The sequence below is a fragment of the Chelonia mydas genome, chromosome 9 (assembly GCF_015237465.2).
Source record: "Chelonia mydas isolate rCheMyd1 chromosome 9, rCheMyd1.pri.v2, whole genome shotgun sequence".
NCBI classification, from domain to species: Eukaryota; Metazoa; Chordata; order Testudines; family Cheloniidae; genus Chelonia; species Chelonia mydas.
The window spans coordinates 42102138-42122599 of NC_057855.1; the positions used below are offsets into that span (position 1 = coordinate 42102138).

The following is a 20462-nucleotide window of genomic DNA, read 5'->3' on the forward strand; positions in this document are numbered from 1 at the left end:
TCATGACTGCTGTTCTGTGCCAGCTATTTTGGGTCTCAACACTCAATTGAAGGGGACAAATGAGCAGGCTGGTAGCAGGGCCTGAGTGAGGGAAGATATCAGTGTCTTAAGGGCCTAGCTGGCTCCTACTACTTCAGTTGACTGCCTGTTCTCCTCAAGTGGGTCCAGGGAAGCAGCAGGAAACAGGTTGGCTTAACTACACCGCTTGGGTCCAGGGAAGCAGCAGGAAACAGGTTGGCTTAACTGCACCGCTTGGGGAGTGAGGATTTTTCACACCGCAAAGTGACATAGTTAAGTCAATCTATTTTTCTAGTGTAGACCAAGCCTAAGGCTGACAGGAAGACTTGACACAGTCATGCTGGGTGCAGAGAAATGCTTGGGTATTTATCACTCCAAATGGTCAGAAAAACTTTGACATTCTAGGACAGAGTCTTATCCAAGGCTTATTGAAGTCAATGGACTTTGGATCAGACCCAGAATCCAGAACTGAACTATAACTAGAAGGAAGTGTTATTGCTTGAAGGCAAGCTGACACTTCACTGTTATGGCAGAATTAGCTCTGGGGGCCACCAATAGTCCATGAACCAAAGTGTGGGAACCTGAGCTTTAAATATCAGTATTGTATCTGTCCAAATTAGACCAAAAGATTGTATGGGAGGGGGAAGGTCATAGTCCATGGCCTTGTATAAATTATAAATAAGTTTAAAATGCACTAACATATTTTCATTTAAAAATGAAACATTGAAACCCTTTCCTCATTTTATCTGTAAAGCCCTGAGTTGTTCTTGATTCTTTGACCCTTCTGCAAATATTGCTAATGCTGCAAGAACCGAAAACAGAACAGAAAAAGATGGTGCTTTGCATATATTGGGAATGCCGTTAGCTCATTCAAGATACGGAGAGTCTTGGATTCAGCTCCATCAGGTAAGTAAAAGAGGAAGCTACTTTCAGATGTTATAAAATTATTGAGACATTTTTCTTAAGTATCAAAGAATCTTACCCTCCAAGGGTTAGACACTAAACAAATGTTTTTGGTTTTTTTGCCTGATTTTACCAATTCTCTTGTCTTCCATTTTATTATGTCTTCCTAGTTGGCACCTCTAGTCATCAGTCATTGTCTCTCTGCCATGGACTGAATAACCTAATTATATCCCTTTCTCACTGGCATCTGAGGACCTTTATGACAAGAAGAAAAAATAACCTGTAGTTTTGCTCCAGCATGATGGATAGCTGTGTAAATCCAAATTTATGCAGATCATAAAATATAGGCATTTTTTTCAGCTGTAAATTTAATTGATGCTCAATTTAAACAACTCTGACCATATTTAAGAGACGTCTTTTTTTGAAAGTCATGAGAGAAATGTGGCAAATGATGTGTCCGCTGGAGTCCTGCAGATGAATGCTGGCTGACGTTTTTAGGTCTTTAGCTGAATGCAGTTTAATAGGAGGTGTGCTTAAATATAATGTAGAGTTTAGTTACAGATTCTGTTCATTAATTAGGCAAAACTTGGTCTTCAGTGCTCTCCCACAGCTCCAGTTTTGAGTAGAGTAATCACAACATGAGTATCTTAAAATGTACGTCTGTTGAGGATAGTCACTGCAAAAACAATGATTTCTGGATCACATTTGCTCAGTCCACAGGTATAAAGATTACTTTTTCCAGTTGTAATTGCTGTAGACTTGAACCTTGGTTCTGAAAGTCAAGCTGCGGTCTTCCTGGCTTATGCACCATCATAATTTATCAATGATAAAGGGCTTGTGGTCCAAATCCTGCCCTCAGTTACACTTGCATAGAACCACAGCATCAACCTTATGATCTCTCTGTTCTCATACCTGTTCGCAGTCATGTTATATTTCAATTCCTTGTCACAGAGTCTTTCGGGGAGGGAATCCTTCAGTTTTCTCAGTGCTCCCATGGTCTTTTCTCCCCCCATTTCTGCCTTTCTAGAGGCTGGAAGATAGCTTTTTCTCTCTCGATGATACCTATCTTAACACTTGTTGGAAGTCAATACAGGGTTTTTTGGTTTTGTTTTTTTTTTAAGATGCGATACTGAGAAAGATATCCTAAGACTAAATATGTCAAATCTGTGTTTCTAATAGGGTCAGATTGTGGGTCCCTGCACAGAAATACAGAGTTCTTCTAACTCATCCTGACATGAGGTTCCGGTACCAGAGATGCAGAGATATTGTGCTGACTCACCCTGGCACCAAACAGCTGGTTCCAGTTAGCTAAAACCGAGATTTGAGTTTCTCTCTGTGACTGTGAAAATTAGGTGTAAGGAAAAAGAGTCTGTCTGTTGTTTAACAGTCAAACAAAGGTCAGAAATGGGATCAGTTTGGATCCTTTGTTTAGTGTGTACATTGTGGTAGGAGCATGGTTGGAATGCTACCTATTTACAGGCACCTAGTTAGCACCCTAATTTTCCAACGGAACTGAGAACCTGCAGCTCCTACTGATTTCATTTTAATCAATGGGAGTTGTGTGTGCTCAGTATTTGAAAATCAAGACACATAAGTAGGTGCTTATATATACATATGTGTACTTAACTTTAGGCACCTACATTTTGAAAAAAATTGGCTTAAGTGACTTGCTTAAACCATGCAGTGAGTCAGTTGCAGAGCGAATTTATATGGATTCTCATCAGTGCCATTTGTGAGGGTGGTGATTCTTTGCAGTGGGGCTACCTTTTCATTTGGAATCAGGTCTCCATTTTAATCAAAGAGAAGACAAAATTACCTACAAGTGCTTTACATTACTCTATTGATTATTTTTTTATCTGAGCCCTTTTATATTGGTCTCCATTGGGGAGTTTTCAAATTTTCAGCATATTTAACTCTTGTTTTTGTCTTCTAAACTTGAAGGCTACTTCATTGGATTGCAGATTGTAGACAGCTGGGGAACATGTCACTCAAAAGGAAGTTGGGTGTTTTGAAGAAGGTAGGCTGGACTGCAGGTCACTGTACTGGGTTTACCAAGCCCAATATAAAATGTTTCCTACGTGTGGATTGGTCAAAACAATGAAAGGTGAGAGGAGCGAATGATGCATGCAGACTCATTGTGTGAATATTGTTGATTCAAATTACAGCATTGAAAGGTTTCTGGAAATTGGTGGACTTTGAATATTAATTTATTAATTTACGTCCTGGATATTGTTTCTGACTATGCCAAAAAGCCACCAGTCCCTAGCTTATCCCAACCCATATCGCTGTGCCTGATTATCCTCGCTCTGTTTTTATACCTCCATTGACACCAGTACAGCTCCTTCTTATTTATTTTGGAGTGAGAGGAGAGTTGGGCTTTGGGTATGTCTACAGAGAAGAAACGGAACCCATGGCAGTGAGTCTCAGAGATCAGGTCTACAGATGTGGCCTTGTGCTATGGCACTAAAAAAAAATCACTATAGATATTTCTGCTTGAGCTCAGAGATCCACCCCCCTTGCTGGTTTTCAGAGCTGAAGACCCAGCCTGAGAGGAAACGTCTACAGTGCTCTTTTTAGCAGCAAAGCAGAGCTGGGCTTTTAGACTCATTGCTGCAGGTTGAGGCTTTATTTTTGTGGTGTGGCCATAACTTTTGACTGTCTGGTTCCTTTAAATGAGATTTAAGCTCTTAAGGCTCAGATGAACAAAGCTGTTTAGTCTCAATGGAAGTTAGAAGACTAAATACCTCTGTGGATCTGGGTATAAATACCTAAATCACTTTAAAAAACAATATTGAGGCTCCAACTCGGGCACTTTTGCAAATGTTACCATTAGCCTAATAAAGACACAGAAGCTTTTCATATCAACCTGCAGATAAGCACCACCCTGATCTTTCACTGATACTCTTTTGCAGTGTAAACATCTCCAAGTTATCTTAAGCAGCTACAAAAATGTTTTCAGGGCAGGCTTTTCCACACATTTTCTGTTTGACATCCCACTGAACTCTTACATCTAGCCTTCTGCCCTGCATAAACCTCATTCACAGGCTATGCCTGCACTAAGAACTAGGGGGTGTGATTACCCCCTCCCCAGCTCACATACACATATGCATGCTGGCTTTCCTCAAGCTAACATGGGTATAAATAGCAATGTAGCCACAGCAGCAACGGTAGCGGCAGCAGAGCCATGGCTCAACTGTGCCGAGTACAATATGTATTTGGCACAGCTGAGCTGTGTCTCCGCTGCTGCTACCCATCCCATTGGGGGGAGGGCTAGCTCATGGGGGGAGGGACAGCTCAGTGGTTTGAGCTTTGGCCTGCTAAACCCAGGGTTGTGAGTTCAATCCTTGAGGGGGCCATTTAGGGATCTGGGGCAAAAATTGGGGATTGGTCCTGCTTTGAGCAGGGGTTGGACTAGATGACCTCCTGAGGTCCCTTCCCACCCTGAGATTCTATGATCCTATCACGGCTACATTGCAATTTATACTTGTGCTAGCTTGATGAGAACTAGCACACGTATTGGTACTGGAGCAGAGAACGATCACACCGCTAGCTCATAGCGTAGGCTTAGCTGTACTTGCAACAAAAAAACAGGAAGCCCCCACCTAAGAAAGCTAATAACAGTTACTCTACAGGTCTACACCCACGTGGTAGGTAGGTTCTGTGACTTCAGCCTGCGCATCCTTAGAGAAACCTAATGTTGCTGATACCTTTTTCAGTTCTCTATTGTCACTGGGGAATTTTGCATCCCAGCCGCTAACTTTTGTAATTACGTATTTTATAAAAAGGGCACTTAGTGGCTGTGGGTACTGAGCTCCTCTGTTAGTTCACAGGATGAATGCAGTGCAGGATGTGACAATGCAAATTTTTCTCTTCCTCCTACTAATAATATGCCTGAACCTTGCTTTGGAGGGAGCTCCTCTGATGAGAGTGTTGTTCAGTACATTGCCCATTCAAATCCTTGGTCTTTCTGGTGAGACTACCAGAGACTGTTTGTGTGGTGAACGCAGGGAGTGGGATAGGAGTTGTTTCAGAAGCAGATAAAGGCTATCTGCTCACTTTACTCAGCGTACTAAATAGCTTCCACATGGAGACAGTCACAGTTTCAGGATTAATTGCACCTTTGAACCCCCTTGTGATTTTCCTTGAGGGCACTCTCGTAAGGTTTCTGGCTCCCAGCCATTACCTCTCTCGGGCCGAGACCTCCACCTCTCTCCTTCCAGACTAGTGGTTTAAGCTTTACACCTCCCCAACACTCTGATGGCAACGCAACCCTTGTCGTTAACCTCTCTCCAGAGGCTCTAACAGTGTACACCACTCACTAACCTTCCTTCACAAAGCACACTGGATTCGTTCTTAAAATAAAAGCACCACAGAGAAAACATCTAAAAACAAAAAAGTTCCTATGCACATGCTAAAAACTTAAGAGGTCGCCCCTCAGTCTTATGAGGCTCTAGTAGGCCAAAGCCTTTCCAATCCTTCTATGAGGGTGTGGCCGTTAGACAGGAGGTCCTGGCCACTTGCTGGATCAAAAAGAAAGCCTGAGTCAGTGTTAACCCAGATTTTTATCCCAGAGTCCTTTTTTTGGTCTGGTCTCTGGATAAGCCGGTTTGAACTAGTATAGGTGAGCTTCTCCAGATGTTGGTACCTCTCTGGAGATGTTACAACCTGCATGACTTTCTGTAATCACCTCTCACAGTTTTTGGTTCCTGGGGATGTTTGTGGTAACCCTCCCTGCTCGAGTTCCAATCCTTAGCGCAGAGTGAGACATAAACTGAATATAACATGGTCCCTACAGATATTACAGGGCATTGCAATAACTGTCACGACTTTCTCTCTTTGTGAAGCTCAGCCACATTTGAAATGGCCACCTACAGGTGAAAATATCTGATTAACAAATCCTCAGGTCAGCTAGTTTTCTCCCAAGCTCATGCTGCTAAGCACAATGTAGTGTTGAGTCTTGGTGATAAGACTGTCTTTTGATTTTGTCCAAATGCCATTGGTGAATTTAGCTTGATATGTTGTGAATGTAAAATGAAGTCAAGATAAGAACTCTCACTCTCTGAGCCCAGATGGTTTCAGGGGAAAAAAATCCTTCCCAGGGCTACAGATAATGGTAGGAGTCAGGCTATTAACCTCTAGACCTTCTAGGTCATGATCAGGGCCTCATGTACACTGCAATTTCTCAGCACCAATATGATCAAGTCACTCCACTTATTTACAATTTCTCCTCTCTTTGACCCCTTCTTGTGGGGTTGGAACATAATCTACTCTCACGCTTTTTGGGGTGAAACACCCTCACTCCATACACCTGACTAGTTCTGCTGGCTGGTGTGTAGATGTTGGAATGAATCCAAGTTTCCATTCACTCTGTGTCCCTCCTTGGTCTCTGTTTTGCAGGGGTGGAGCAGGCCCTCATTCTCCTGTCATGCTGCAGTGTCCTATGTGGTGCTGCAGGGAGAAGGGTCCATGTAGAATCAGGTAACAAACCTGTAATGAATAGTGTTCAGCGAGCTAGTCATCTAGTGAAGAGAATTAGTCATTGTATAAATTATCTGTCAACATTCCCCAAATATTATAATCAATGACCAGTATTCATCATAGTAACTTTGGCACATATTCTCCCACCATTACTCATGCTGAGAAGTACTTTACTCTGCAAGCAGTTGCATCAGTTTCAATGGTACTATTGCTATGGTAAGATGCTCTTGAAGAAAAGCACTACTCACAGCGAAGAGCGGTGGGAGACTTTGGCCATTTGTGAATATTTCCAAGGACTTGACTTCTCAAGATTGACAATTGACTAGGGTCATGATGCATCTTTCTGAAGGGTATAAGGAGTGGTTATGCTGCCTCTAAACTAACTCCTCTTTTGTTCAACACTCGCTCTCATGAATATTCTTTGATGTCAGAGAGTAATGGTACAGAACAAGTGGATTCACCTTAGGCTAATGCCCTCTTCAAACTGCTGTTCCTTCAAAGTACAAATAACAAAAGATTGAAAGGCAAGTTTATTCTTGGGGCAAGCACAACAACAGTCTAAGTCAATAGCAACAAGAGAACTATACACATGTTACAGAAGCAAGTACAATTCAGGAAAACTGCTTCAAAATACTTTTTAATAAAGACCACAGAATACTGGTTCTTATTTAGGCTTGCTCTATGAATTATTACCAGGGGACTCACAATCCCTCAGTCTCCCATGAGGTAGCCCCTACAAGATATTCACCTACATAGGCAAATCCCCAGTGACTGTCCATTTCTTCTCTGCTAAAAGGATTCCAGCCTCTTCAAAGGGCGTTCATGGAGTCCAAGGTTCTTTTTCACTCCCCTTCCATTACCCAATGAGTTAGGCCCAGATCTTGCACTCAGTGAAGCCAACAGTAAAACTCTGAGGGGGCAGGATGGGATCGTTAGAGCATGCTTTCTCCTAAACTCAGTTAACTTATCTCTGATCATCTGAAGTGAGCCTGATGCATTTGGCATAAGGAAACAAGACACCTGCATCTTGTTTCCTCCAGAGGTGGTGTCAGGTCATCTTTCCAGCTCAGATGCAGACATATAGAGCCCTATGTGCTCTATGATATATCATTATTTACATAATTTTTTGAATACTATGACTTGGTGCTACTTGGTGGGCCCTATATGCCGATGGGAAAAAGCTCTCTATCCTACTATTATGGCATGGTACTCACTGCTGTTTTGCTGCCTGCAGTGATTCAGCCAGTTAAGCACACGTCTGTTTGCAGTTTATCACGTAAATAACAAACCACTCAGGTCAGCTCAGGCTTCCATACAAGAAGATCCACCTCTCATTTTCCCCAGATGATGAAAGCAACAACCCACAATATGCTTCATTGCTAAAGATACAGTCAAGGGATGTAGAGTGCCATTTAATGGAGGGGGGAAGGGGTAAATCTGAATGGTGCTGGGACCCCATGAGCCATGTTTCAATGCCACTCACTCATATGTGGCCCGGTTGCATGGGCTGCATTTCCTGCCCACCACAAATAGCAAGACCCAGGGGATGGCTGTTTCAAACCTGAGTGGCACTGTGACCTTGAGCTTAATAGTGGTCAGGCCAGGGCTTGCGTGGCCACCCCCTATCTCTGTAGCATATAGCTTCAGGGATTTCTCTTTCAACCTTGGGATGCCTGTGTTTCTGTACAACAATATGTGTGCAGTTGTGCAATTATCACACTTGTGAATGCAGAGCACAATTAGACAAGCATTTAACTAGCTATTTTTGCATGTAAATTCCAATCTGAAAGTGCAGTAATTGTGTATCCTGGGCTTCTTAGGGCTTGAAAATCCAATCTTCAATATCCCCATCAAGAAACTCTCACCCATTCATTCAAGATTAATATGAGCAGATTTGATAGTTAGGACCAACTGTCCTGCTTTTTTATGTTGCCCTCCCTGGGGAAAGTAAAGCAGTGAGCTAAGTCACATACATATTATCTAAATTTTATATCACCCAGTGGCATATGGAGAGATGAGACTTGGCTGTGATTAGACATCGACTTCGCAGATTTTGTCTTTGGTAACATGGACGATGCCTCCTGAAATTCCTGGCTTACAAAGTAATAACAAATGGCGTCTAAGCAGCAGTTAGTGTTTGCTATGATTGAGGCCACGTGCAAGAATACATTACCTTTGTATATTACTGGGCAGCTGGTGCTGGTGGAATCCAGTATAAACCGAACAATGTGCCCAATGTTAACAGGTAAGAAACATATAATGAACACAGCCATGTTTGTAGAAACAATGTAGATCGCTCTCTGGATTTGTTTTTCCTCATGTGGATTTGTTTTCTTCTTTCTCACAAGCTTCTTAATGATTTGAATTGAACAAAAGCTCAAGATGATTAATGGTATAAAAAATCCCCAAATAGTAAAGGCTAATGCCACTTTGGACGGCTCCGTGGAAGACTTTTCAAAGCAAATCCCAGAGTTTTCTTTCTCTTCCAATTCTCCAGCTAAGCAAACAGAACTTATCGTTAGTAGCCACAGAAATCCACTGGTGACAGCTGCCTTGAAGGGGGACCTCAGAGTCATTGATTTTAGGGGGTACATTATTGCAATGTATCGATCAACAGCTGTGATGGTGATAATATAGATGCTTACATGCCGGTTTATAAAATATGAGGCTTCTAAAGCCAAGCACTTGTTATCTCGGGGCAGCATCTCGTTGTGGGAAAATGCTTTGAAGGGCAAAGTGAAGAGCAAACAACAGTCGGCAATCATTAAGTTGATCATGTACACTCTGGTTTCTGTCCATTTAGACAGTTTACAGCAAAACACCCAGAAAGCCAGAGCATTAAATAGGATTCCAAAAAGGAAAACTGGGATGTATATTATCAGCTGTATGAGATGAAAAGTTTGGGGCACTTGGATGCTGCTGTTGCTGTTGCTGCAGTTCATTTCTGGGTTTGTTCCGATGCACAGTTACTGGAAAAGAAGATTTTAAATCAGAGAGATAAAATAGAGCAAAATCATGATGATTTATGAATTTATTTAGTGGTGCTGGTGCTTTGGAGACCGAAAATGAAGTTGAAGTTAGAGTTTACAATCTAAAAACTAGTCATTCTCCTAACGTATGAACTTAAATCTTAAACACTCCAGGAAGGATCGTGTGGAAGGTCTGTTTGCTGCTTCTCCCCAGGCTCTCTCTCATAGTCATCTTCTTAATTAGTAAGTTCCTTGCTTATTTGGTGGAGGCACCGAGAGGCTCCACTCAGGGTTCTTTGCTGCTAAGCTCTGTATCTACATGGAATGATAATATAGACTTTTTTGCCTTCTCTTTCATGCAGTAGGACTTGCCCAAATCATCGAATTCAGTCTCTGCCTCAGAAACAGCACAGCAATCTGCCAAATAACAAGCACTTAGAGGATTCTGGTGGGTCTGTCAGTCAATGGTATGTGGAGCTGGACTCCCCCGTGTCACTCTGCACCCACTCCTGAAGAAATACAGCTCTATGGAGGCTCTCAAAGCAGAGTTTTCCAAGGGAATAGAGTTCCCCCTACTAAATGGGCAGTGACTCTACCCACAACTTCTATGGATCTCCTAGGATCTCCAGGGGCCAGGACACTCCTGGCGGAGGACTGTTTTAAATCCTCCACTCCAAATACAGTCCTTAGGCAGCCATTGGAGCCACAGGGCTAGGGAAGCCCAATCTGTCTTTGGTCCCAGAGACCCCTTCACAGGGGTGTTCCCAAAAAAGGAGGGGCATGCAAAACTTACGTAGTGCTTGATTCCCCATAAGATTGGGTGGGCCCTAGGGAGAGGAGATGTGTGATTCCCTACCCCAGTTGCACTTACAGCGCAGAAAGAAATAAGCACAGATCAAAATGAAAGGTAGACAAAGAAAAAACTGAACTGACCCCCAGACCAACCCACCAAATTAGTGAAAACCGAACAAGCACAGCAGCTAGTCTGAATGCTGCCTAGTCATTGTACAGGATCCAGAAAACTTCCAGCGTGAGCAGGCTCAAGTCTGCTTTCAATCAGTTTCCCTCTAGCTGTTTTCTGATATCACTGAGGACGGTGAAAGTCATTATAACACAGTTAGTGAAATGGGGAAGATAAAGCCAAAGCAATGATAAAGAATGAAAAGTTACCTGTTGGTTCAAAATGACTAACAAATTGCAAGAGAGGCTTCAGGACTTACTTGAGTCAGATGTTCTAAGGTCTGTGCCGCAGCACACAAAACACAGAGACAGTAATGTGGCACTACTCTGTACGATCGACACGAACAAAAACAGCCCAACACTACTACATTAGTAACACTTCCCTCCTCCTCTTTCATATAGTTTTCTGTGCACGTTACACGTCCACCTTCCTGTCCACATACATTGAGTCTGTTACTGCCCTCTGTTGTGTACCCAGCATTACACTTTTCAGCTCTAATTATACTTTAATGCAGAGCTGAAATGTTCTGTTCCGTTATTAAACAAAAGCAGCTTTTATAGTTAAATTTGATGCCCTTAACTTATTTTGTAATTTTTTTCACTAAGCAAAATATAAAAATTGTATAGTTCCAAGTTGTTGCTGTTAATGTCTCTTCTGCAACTGTGCCTGGTCCATACACGGGCTATATAACTTGCAAGGGTACTTTATGTCCGTGCCACCCACAAACCCATGAAAGAGCACGGCAGTCTGGTGCCTTTTTACATCTGTACATAGCAGAGTTGGTTAAAAAAAAGCCAATTATTTTTTCCTGGGCCATTTTGAAAATATTTTGTTTTATTGATTTTGAAAAAAGTTAATTTGTTTTTTTCTAATTTTCAAATACTGCTTTTGGTTAAAAAAATGCAAGTTTCAGTAAAAAATTTTCACTTTTTGTAAAGAAAAAAACAAAGACAAAACTCGAACCCTTTTTTTTCTATACTGAAAGATTTTTGATCTTCAGGTTCTGGTTTTTCATTTTAAAAAATAAATCCTGGAAAGTGTCAACTGTATTGAAAATTTCTTGTTTAGCTCAAACAATCCTTATTTAGTTGGAAAAAAAATTGGATGAAGAAAAAGAGGCTATCTAGTGCTAGTGTTTAACTGCGTTATAATAATACTGTGGACCCTCAGTGTTCTGAATACCAGAGTTACAAACTGACCAGTCAATCAGTCACCTCATTTAGAAAAGCAAGTACACAATCAGGCAGCAGCAGAGCCAAAAAACCCCACGCCCCAAACCAAATACAGTACAGTACTGTGTTAAATGTAATCTATTAAAAAAATAAAGGGAAAGCAGCATTTTTCTTCCACATAGTAAAATTTCAAACCTGTATTAAGTCCATATTCAGGTGTAAACTTTTGAAAGAACAACTATGCTGTTTTGTTCAGAGTTACGACGATTTCAGTTACAAACAGTCTCCATGTCCAAGGTGTTTGTAAGTCTGAGGTTCTGCTGTACTGGGCAGATCGGCCCCTCTGCTTTTTATTCTGGAGGCAGTGGAAAGCTTGGAAAAGGCTGGATATGGGTGGGTGGCACGGGAAGCTCAGCTAGAGGATCTTTCTGCAAATCTCAGTAGCAGTACCCACATAACATAAATCTGAACTTATTGTACTATAATAGGCTACTGCCGTGTACACCAGCCCCCCCCGCCCCCATGGTGTTGGTGCAGCTGGCAGAAGAGGGCACATGAAATCACAGTTCCTGAAGAAACCCTGCTGCTAAGGGAGCAACACAGGTTAGGTGGAGATTAGTGCTATGTTGTTATGGTGGAAAGAGGGAGGCAGGTTTTGGGTTTTGTTTTTTTTTAGGGGCGGATGGAGATGTTTATGGGACACCCAGGAGTCTCTGGTGCCCAGGGACAAGCAGCAGTGCTGCAGCTGTTTGCTCTGACACAGGTGAAGGTGGGAGGGTCACTAGAGATGCTGTCAGAGCCAGCCAGGCAGCTGCATCCATGTTCCCCTGGCTTATGAGCTATCTGCATCTGGGTGTGCAGCCACAATTAGCACATGTTAGTAGCCTGTCAGTATATGCTAATTAACTATCATCTATTAATGTGTCAGGGCCCAGGCTAAATGTTGCGGGGGCGGGGGGGGGGGGAAGGTGTATCAATACCATGCTACCGGGTGCAGGTGCAAAAAATATTCACCAATTTATTGAGTTCTTTGGTGATCCTAAAATGTTGCTGTTTGTGAAATTTTGTGGGTTTTTTTTTCACATTGACACATGAAGTTTTGTAATGTCCTGTGGTTTGATGCAAAAATTGCTCTTTACAGGACTAACATGAGCATTTTGAAGCTGAATTAAATACTCCTATATCTGAATGAAAACCCATGAAATTTCAGGGTTCTGATGGCCAATTTGTAGCCGTTGCACACTATGCAAAATTGCAATTTTTGAGCTTTTCTTTTCCCCAATTTTATTGTTTCCCAAAGCCCTAGTACTGCCAAATGAACTAAAGGGTGTTTGAGGGTTGGTTGTTTCTGCTAAAAAGAGCAACAATGAAATAGTTCACACTGTTGATATTTAAACTGTCATCGCTCATTATATTTCAAAGGTAGCATAGCTGGACTATTTTCCCAGTCGCTGTTTGCAGACTCCCTGAGACTGCATGGCAAAACTCTGACTTCAGAGTGAATTTTGCTTTAGTAGGGACTTAATAAACACTACAGAGTTATATAATATCGCTGTTCTAACAGCCTGGCAGTCTGTTTCTCAATGCATTAAAAGAGTTTTGCAGGCTCAGAAAACTTAGAATTATTGCATCAACGGATGAGTTACAGAACTGTATGACTCAACATTGTTATGAAGGCTATTACTGATTATGTATGTATGGCCCACTTCTTAGCTCCTTCTCACTCCAGAGACAGTTGGCACAGATCTGAGAGAGAGTCTTTAGCAGTGGAAAGTTGGTGTGGAGGGTGGATTTTAGTGTGAAAATTGTGGAATTATGTAGATAGCTAGCCCTAAAGTAATGGGAAAAAACTTGCAACCAGATTCATGGGTTGCAAATATTTTGTGCACTGGAAACACATGAGAGACTGAAGGATTATTTCACCACATAGTGGTTGGGATTTTACAGAGGAGACTGTGACTAGATATATATGAAAATTTAGTACTGCAATGTATGTAGCGGGACCTGAACCAAAACTTCAGAGCTGAACAATCCTGAGCGTTTGAGGGAGTATGTGCCTTTAAGCAAAACCCAGACACAGATCCAAGTTTCACAGCTGGACCCTATTAAAAAATACACTGCATATTTAGTGTGTTTAGACTCTGAATCCCACATTTTGAGCCTCTTTCTAGTGGCTTATAGTGTCACATTAGTACACCGGTATCTTCTGAGGAATTAATCAGTGAAGTGTGTTATCACTAAGGTAAGAAAAAATACACTCATCAGAGTTTAGGTCTGTACTGACTTATTGGATATACTGCTCTATGTTAAACATAACACTGGGGCACCGCTTCCGCTCTAAGAAAGCTATGGGCGTTTCCATGACTGAAGTCAATAATGCTATTCTAACAGGGCTTGATCTAAAATCACTTGATATCAGTTGAAAAAAAATGGTTTTAAGACCATAATTTAATGTTTGCAGGATTGGGTGCTTCAGGCTTCCTTGCAGTTTTTCCAGTTTCAGCTTCCCTGCTGCTCCTGGCCCCCGGCCCCAGCAATGGCATGTTTCTGCCATCAGATGGCTTCATTATAAATCCAAGCACTGTTTATTTTTGCAAAGACGTTACAGCCAACTGTTGCACAGATTTACTGGAGATTGGCTTCCCCTTGCTGTCCAGGTACTTGTGGCAAAGAGTTCCAGCAGATGTTTGTAGCATCCCTTGTACAAAATGGTGTGGCTTCTTGCCAAACATTGAGCTATTCTTAGCCAGAATGTCTCTGAAGGATCATGGAGAGGGTGTGGTGAGCTGTTATGATCATGAACACAAGCCACTGGACAGCTGTATAAAATGTAATTGCTGAAGATCTGACTTGACCTAACACACAGCCACCGTCAGCTGCGACAAGGGGCCTGACTCTGAATGAGACTGTCATAACAGCTGAGAAGCAATAATACTATAGGACTACATTCCCAGCATGGGAATCATGGAAGCAACATTCTTTTTTAGTAATCATGTGAAACAACTATAAGAATCCTCCCCATTTCTGCACACTCTGTAAGGTGTGCAGGGATTCGGGGAGAGCTCCTGTGGCCTCATTCGTTCACTCAGTCTCGTGCTCTTCACAATTCAGACACTTGAGTATCCAGATGTATAGGTATGGAGCTTCACAGAAACTCATTCAATGGCATGGTTTCCTATGTCCTCCAATCCCAATACTATCTGACTACCAACACTTAATTATGGGCTGGATGTTAACACCCTCACTCACCCTGAGTAAAGCCTTGTAGCTTAGTCTTGCTGGGCATGAGTAAACTTGCATACAGCTTGATTTGAGTGCAAGATTAAACTGTAAACAAGGCTGTGTCAGGTTGTGTGCTGGACCAGATGTTTTTGGGCTAGCTGAGATAAATAGGAATGGCCTGAACTGATCAGCTTGAAATGTGGTTAAAGTGAGATGTAAGCAATTGAGCCTTACATCAGTGGTTCTCAAAGCCGGTCGCTGCTTGTTCAGGTAAAGCCCCTGGCGGGCCGGCCAGTTTGTTTACCTGCCGTATCCACAGGTTTGGGCAATCGTGGCTCCCACTGGCCATGGTTCGCTGCTTCAGGCCAGGGGGGGCTGCGGGAAGTGTGGCCAGCACATCCCTTGGCCTGCGCTGCTTCCCGCAGCCCCTATTGGCTTGGAGCGGCCAGTATGGACCATAGGTCCAGTATGGTGAGAAATTCTTTAAAAACTCTGTTCACTATACAGAATGGTCTCAGACCACAGGCATATCACATGCCTTGCTGACTCATAAGGTATATCCTCTAGTTCCTTTCAGTGGGTTCATTGCACATATGATGACCCTTGATAGGCCATTGAACAGGCTAGGCACTGCTGATACCAATCTGTCTTAACAAGCAAAAGTTTTGAAATACAGATATATCATACATATCTATAATTGAGAATACAAAGGTGATACAAACATATAAACAAGGTTATCATACTTGGCAAATTATAACATTTTCGTAGATGCCTTACATGGAATAGCTGGTCAGATTCCTTGCGATTTTAGAATATTGGTATCAACAATACCAAAAAGTCTCTCCCATATGGCAGACACAATTGTTTTTTTTTTGTTTTTTTTTGGTGACCTGAAGAAGAGCACTGTGTAAGCTCTAAAGCTTCTCTCTCCCTCTCTCTCACACACATCAATGGATGTTGGCCCAACCTCACCCCCTCCCTTATCTGGACCCAACAACACTGCATGAAATATCTAAAAGTGGCAGTTTCTCTTCCGTGGGCTTGCTCTCTCTGTACGTGTAATGTAAGTGTGTAATTGGGTCAGCTTGTGTTTAATTTTGGCAAGACTCCATTCAGCATGTGTTGATTTTCCAGTGCTGAAATTCAATCCATTTAATGGTATTCCTTTATGTTTTAGATTTACTGTAGACAAGAGATTGGGATATTTTACATTTTTATGTTTTCCATTGTCCCTTATATTTTAAATCTAAAATATTATCCTATTATTTATTAGAATTATGGTAGCACCTAGAGGCTACAACTGAGATCAGTGCCTCATTGTGTTTTAAGCAAGGTATACACACAGTCTCTGCCCATAAGTGCTGAAAATTTGCTTCTCTTCCATTTCACCTTTACATCATTCCAGTCTTGCTTCTAGACACCAGATGCCAACTGTTAGCAGAAAATGACTTCTCCCAGTGGCGACCTCTGGCATTCTCAAAGTTCTGTTGCAGCCCTCCTGGAATGGAGTAGCCTTGTCCCCGACACTTCCTCTGGCTTTAAAGGGCCAATATAGTCTCATCTGAGGGACCTTAATACATTAAATATGAAAATGAATAATGCAATACGTGCAGTGGCCTCTGCATTATATGTCAATAAAATCTATTATTTTAGACCATCCCCCTCATTTTTCATATGCCTGAGATTTTTGCATTAACCACATGGACCGATGTTATAGAAATTGTCAGAGGGGACGAGGGAAGCTTGTTCAGCAGGCTAGTGCTTTTCTTTAAACTCAGGGGTGGACAATCATATAAGGGTCCAATGGTTCAAATGAACTAGAGTGCTATTGTAACAACTGGGCCTACACATTTACCCTAATTGTAAGCTCAACGGTAAGGAGTGAAAGTTCATAGAATGTCACACTAACCTGTAACACATGTTGATGGCAAAAGGTGTGAAAGGGAAACAGATTGAATTAGTCCAAACAAAAAGCCCTACTGATATAATTCAAGGACTGTGTTTAAAATCATGTCCTGGGCCGGGGGAGAGGGGAATGTGAGCACAAAAATTAATGAACCAAACTTGAGCTGTTGGAAATTAGGCCTAGTTAGAGGAAAAAATAACAGGGGGTGGGCTATTCCAATCATCATTCAATTCAACTTTATTAGATTCCAAATGCTATGTCTTTTATGGATACATAGAGCAAACGTATACAATCCACCAAAACAGCTACTTCCACATGATACTTAAAATACTAATCAGAACTTACTAAAAACTTTCTTCTTTAGCAAGATTCTAAACAACCAAAAATTGCCACTGAGTTAATTAATACGGGAGATTGAGAAAATATTAAAAATGTTCACTTTTGAAATGGTGATAAAGCTGCCTTTTTTCTTTCTTTCTTTTTTAAACAACCCCAGTGTGCTCTCAGAAAATTCTACAATCCAGAAGACGTAGAGGAAGATTCTCCAGTGCTCCAGATGTACATGGGAAAAAAGGAAGATGTGAAGAGACCCTTCCACATCTGCCATTTGAGGACAGCAGTTTCCATGGTTTAGAATCTTAGCTGAGTAAATGAGGGCTTGAAAACTCAGTCAAGAATGGTTCAAAACCAAAAGCTGTCTTCAAAGTAGAAAACCAGAGGGGAAACTTAGACGCATGATTCATAGCCAGCTCGTCTTCTCGAATAATGTCTGCCACTCTCTTTTGAGCAGTTGATTAAAAGACATTGACAATAGGTGAGTAATAGAAAAACCCAGTGGGGCTATAATAAATTGAATGGTATTTTGCCATGGAAATAAGGAATACAGGTTGTTCCTCCACCTCCTGAAGATGAGGCACATCTTATCATTTCCTTTAGGTAACCTTAAAAGAGAAGACTTTAGAGGGAAAAAATTAGCAGGAGAAGAAGCTGACAGCCAACCAGCACTGGAGTGAGCTTCACCATTATAGCTGCCATCCTCACCATCTCCTCGGACCCCAGGAGCCAGCATGACACCATTGTGCTGCCTTCAACCTAACCCTGAGGACTATCCTAACCAAACAGACCAGATGACACCCTACCTGCATTGGCTCTGGCTAAATCCCAAACAGCTGTGATGTGAGACTTTGTCACCGTCCTTTGTTACCCCCATGTCCTTTTCCTTCCCTACCTCATTTCTCCTCTCTCTCTCTCTCTCTCTCTCTCTCTCTCCATCTATCTAACAGGAGTCTGGCTTAGCTGCCCAAAACTGTATGTTTTGCAACAGTGCTATACACCTGTGCCCAGAGAGGCAGCTAAAAGCAATGCCCAGAACAGCCCCATGCTGGCACAAGTTTGCCAGGTCTCAGAGTGGCTGATCAGACCATGTGTATGCCTGTGTTTTTCCAGCAGTGAAGGTGCAAGTGAGAGTCAATGCTAGAAACTGCATTTTCTACCTTTTGTTCGTGTGCGTGCGTGTGCGTGCGTGTGTGTGTGGTTTTGTCTTCTAGGAAACAGCAACAGCCCCAGCTCCAGCCATCCGCTTCTTGCGAAGTTAATACTGTACTATCTTAAAGACTGTCAGACATGGGGGAGGGTTCTTTCTAAATATTCTTTCCAGATAACCGGGGTGGGGACGTGCTAAAATGAAACACTTACTCAGTACTTTATATTTCAAATGCTTTAACTGTTTTCCCTTTTTCTGTATCTTCTAATAAAAGGTGAAGAAAATTAATGGTGTGTTTGCCCTAGTACTGAGCAGCTGAAGTCTCTGTATACCAGCCCTTGACCTTGTTTACAACTGTACAGTGCTGGACAATTACAGGTTCCTGCCTGGTAACACCTTTACCTCGCTGAAAGTAATTGAGGTGTTACCTCGCTGAAAGCTGTTCTGGCTCCTCCCCGCAAACTGGAAGGGACCCTACCATTGGGCCCATTGAAAATAATACATCAGGCCCAATGTTAGGGTCCCTTACAGTTTGTGGGGAGGAGCCAGAACAGCTGCATGGAATGTGGGAGCTGGCTGGCTGAGGGGGGCTGGCACCTAAGCTGACCAGTCAGTGTGAGAGAGACAAACAGCCCCCTCAGCCCAGCTGAGGTAGGGAAGGAAAAGGACATGGGGGTGACAAAGGACGGTGACAAAGTCTCACATCACAGCTGTTTGGGATTTAGCCAGAGCCAATGCAGGTAGGGTGTCATCTGGTCTGTTTGGTTAGGATAGTCCTCAGGGTTAGGTTGAAGGCAGCACAATGGTGTCATGCTGGCTCCTGGGGTCCGAGGAGATGGTGAGGATGGCAGCTATAATGGTGAAGCTCACTCCAGTGCTGGTGGTGAAGAATCCCCTCCTTGCCCAGATGCAGTAAGGAGCTGGCCAGGGTCTCTCCAGCCTTCCCCTCCTCCCTGACCAAAACTAGGACTGGCTGACAGGCACAAACAAGTCTGGGTGCTATCTGTGAGCAGGGCACTAAATGTGATCAGAACTCCCTTGAGCCTAGCAGATCATACAGGCATATTGATACATGGGTCAGGGCTATGGTCAGTGGGGGATTGCTCACACAGTTACTTATGGAATCAGCCATTCCTTATGTCTGCATTCACCTACTGCAGAGGTCACCAACTGGTCGATCGCGATCGACTGGTCAATCCTAGAGGATCTCCCAGTTGATTGTGATCTCCGGCGGCACAATGGGGCTGTCCAGGCCCCATGCCGCTCCCGGAAGTGGCCAGCATGCCCCGCGGCCCTGGGGATGGCGGGGCAGGGGTCTCCCTCCACTCGCTGCTCCTGCCTGCAAGCACCACCCCCGTAGCTCCCATTGGCTGGGAACAGGGAGCTGTGGCCAATGGGAGCTGGAGAGGGACAGTGCATGGAGCTAGGGGCCACAGGAGTATGTTGGTCCCTTCCAGTAGCGGTGTGGGGCCGGGTTAGGCAGGGAGCCTGCCTTAGTCTTGCTGCGCTGCCGACCAGGAGCCGCTGGAGGTAAGTGCTACCTGGCGGGAGGCCGCACCCCAACCCCTGGCCCTGAGACCCCTCCCAGAGCCAGCATCCTGTACCCCCCTCCTGTACCCCAACCCCCCTCCCAGAGCTGGCACCCTGTACGCCCTCCTGCACCCCAACCTTCTGCCCCAGCTCTGACCCCACTCCCAGAGACAGCACCCTGTACCCCCTCCTGCACCCCAACACTCTGCCCTAGCCTGGAGCCCCCTTCTGCACCCAAACTCCCTCCCAGAACCCTCACCCTGCGCCCCCTCCAACACTCTACCCCAGCCCAGAGCCCCCCTCCTGCACCAAAACTCCCGCTCAGAGCTTGCACCCCTCAATCCATCGTGCACCCCAACCCCCTGCCTTAGGCTCAGCCCAGAGCCCCCTCCCACACTGCAAACCCCTCGGCCCCAGCCCAGAGCCCGAACCCCTCCCAAACCCCTACCCCAGCCTGGTGAAAGAGGGTGGGGGAGAGCGAGTGATAGAGAGGGGGGATGGAGTGAGTGGGGCGGGCCTTTGGGGACGGGGCGGGGTAAATACTGGGTTGCCCTTAAATTCAAAAAGTGATCTCAGGCTTAAAAAATGTTGTTGACTACAGACCTACTGTATCTTTTTGGCATTAAACTTTGATAATGAACGTATGAACTGACATTGTTTTCCTTGCTTTATTTCTTCCATCTTTTGTCATTTTGGGTTCCTTCTCTCCTGTCCTTTTCTTTTCAGAATGTGACTGTAGCTTTTTTCCCCTTCTTTCAGTGTCAGTTTTCCTTCTCATTTTTACCCATCTACCCTTTATCCTCCCCTGCCCTGGTTCCCT

General features: G+C 43.5%; 1 protein-coding gene and 1 long non-coding RNA gene across 3 annotated transcripts; one reads left to right on the plus strand and one right to left on the minus strand.

Moving 5' to 3' along the window:
- Positions 1-215: 215 nt before the first annotated feature.
- On the plus strand, positions 216-19681 carry LOC122461668. Its single transcript, XR_006283752.1, has 3 exons — positions 216-924; positions 2863-2938; positions 17126-19681. It is a non-coding gene; the product is annotated as an uncharacterized LOC122461668 (long non-coding RNA).
- LOC102941295 (G-protein coupled receptor 35-like) lies at positions 6897-10804 on the minus strand. Of its 2 annotated transcripts, none has more exons than XM_037909495.2 (2): positions 10539-10804; positions 6897-9368 (listed from the first exon to the last, which is right to left on the minus strand). In XM_037909495.2, the coding sequence occupies exon 2, from the start codon at positions 9339-9341 to the stop codon at positions 8376-8378; it is 966 nt and encodes a 321-aa protein (XP_037765423.1). In that variant the 5' UTR covers positions 9342-9368; positions 10539-10804; the 3' UTR covers positions 6897-8375. The 2 variants fall into 2 exon arrangements, with proteins under 2 accessions (XP_037765423.1, XP_037765424.1); XM_037909496.2 differs by having other exon boundaries at positions 10589-10803.
- Positions 19682-20462: the final 781 nt, after the last annotated feature.

Bases quoted from the DNA above. Each gene is read 5' to 3' on its own strand.
- LOC102941295 (XM_037909495.2), bottom strand. From the start codon at position 9,341: ATGAACTGCAGCAACAGCAACAGCAGCATCCAAGTGCCCCAAACTTTT.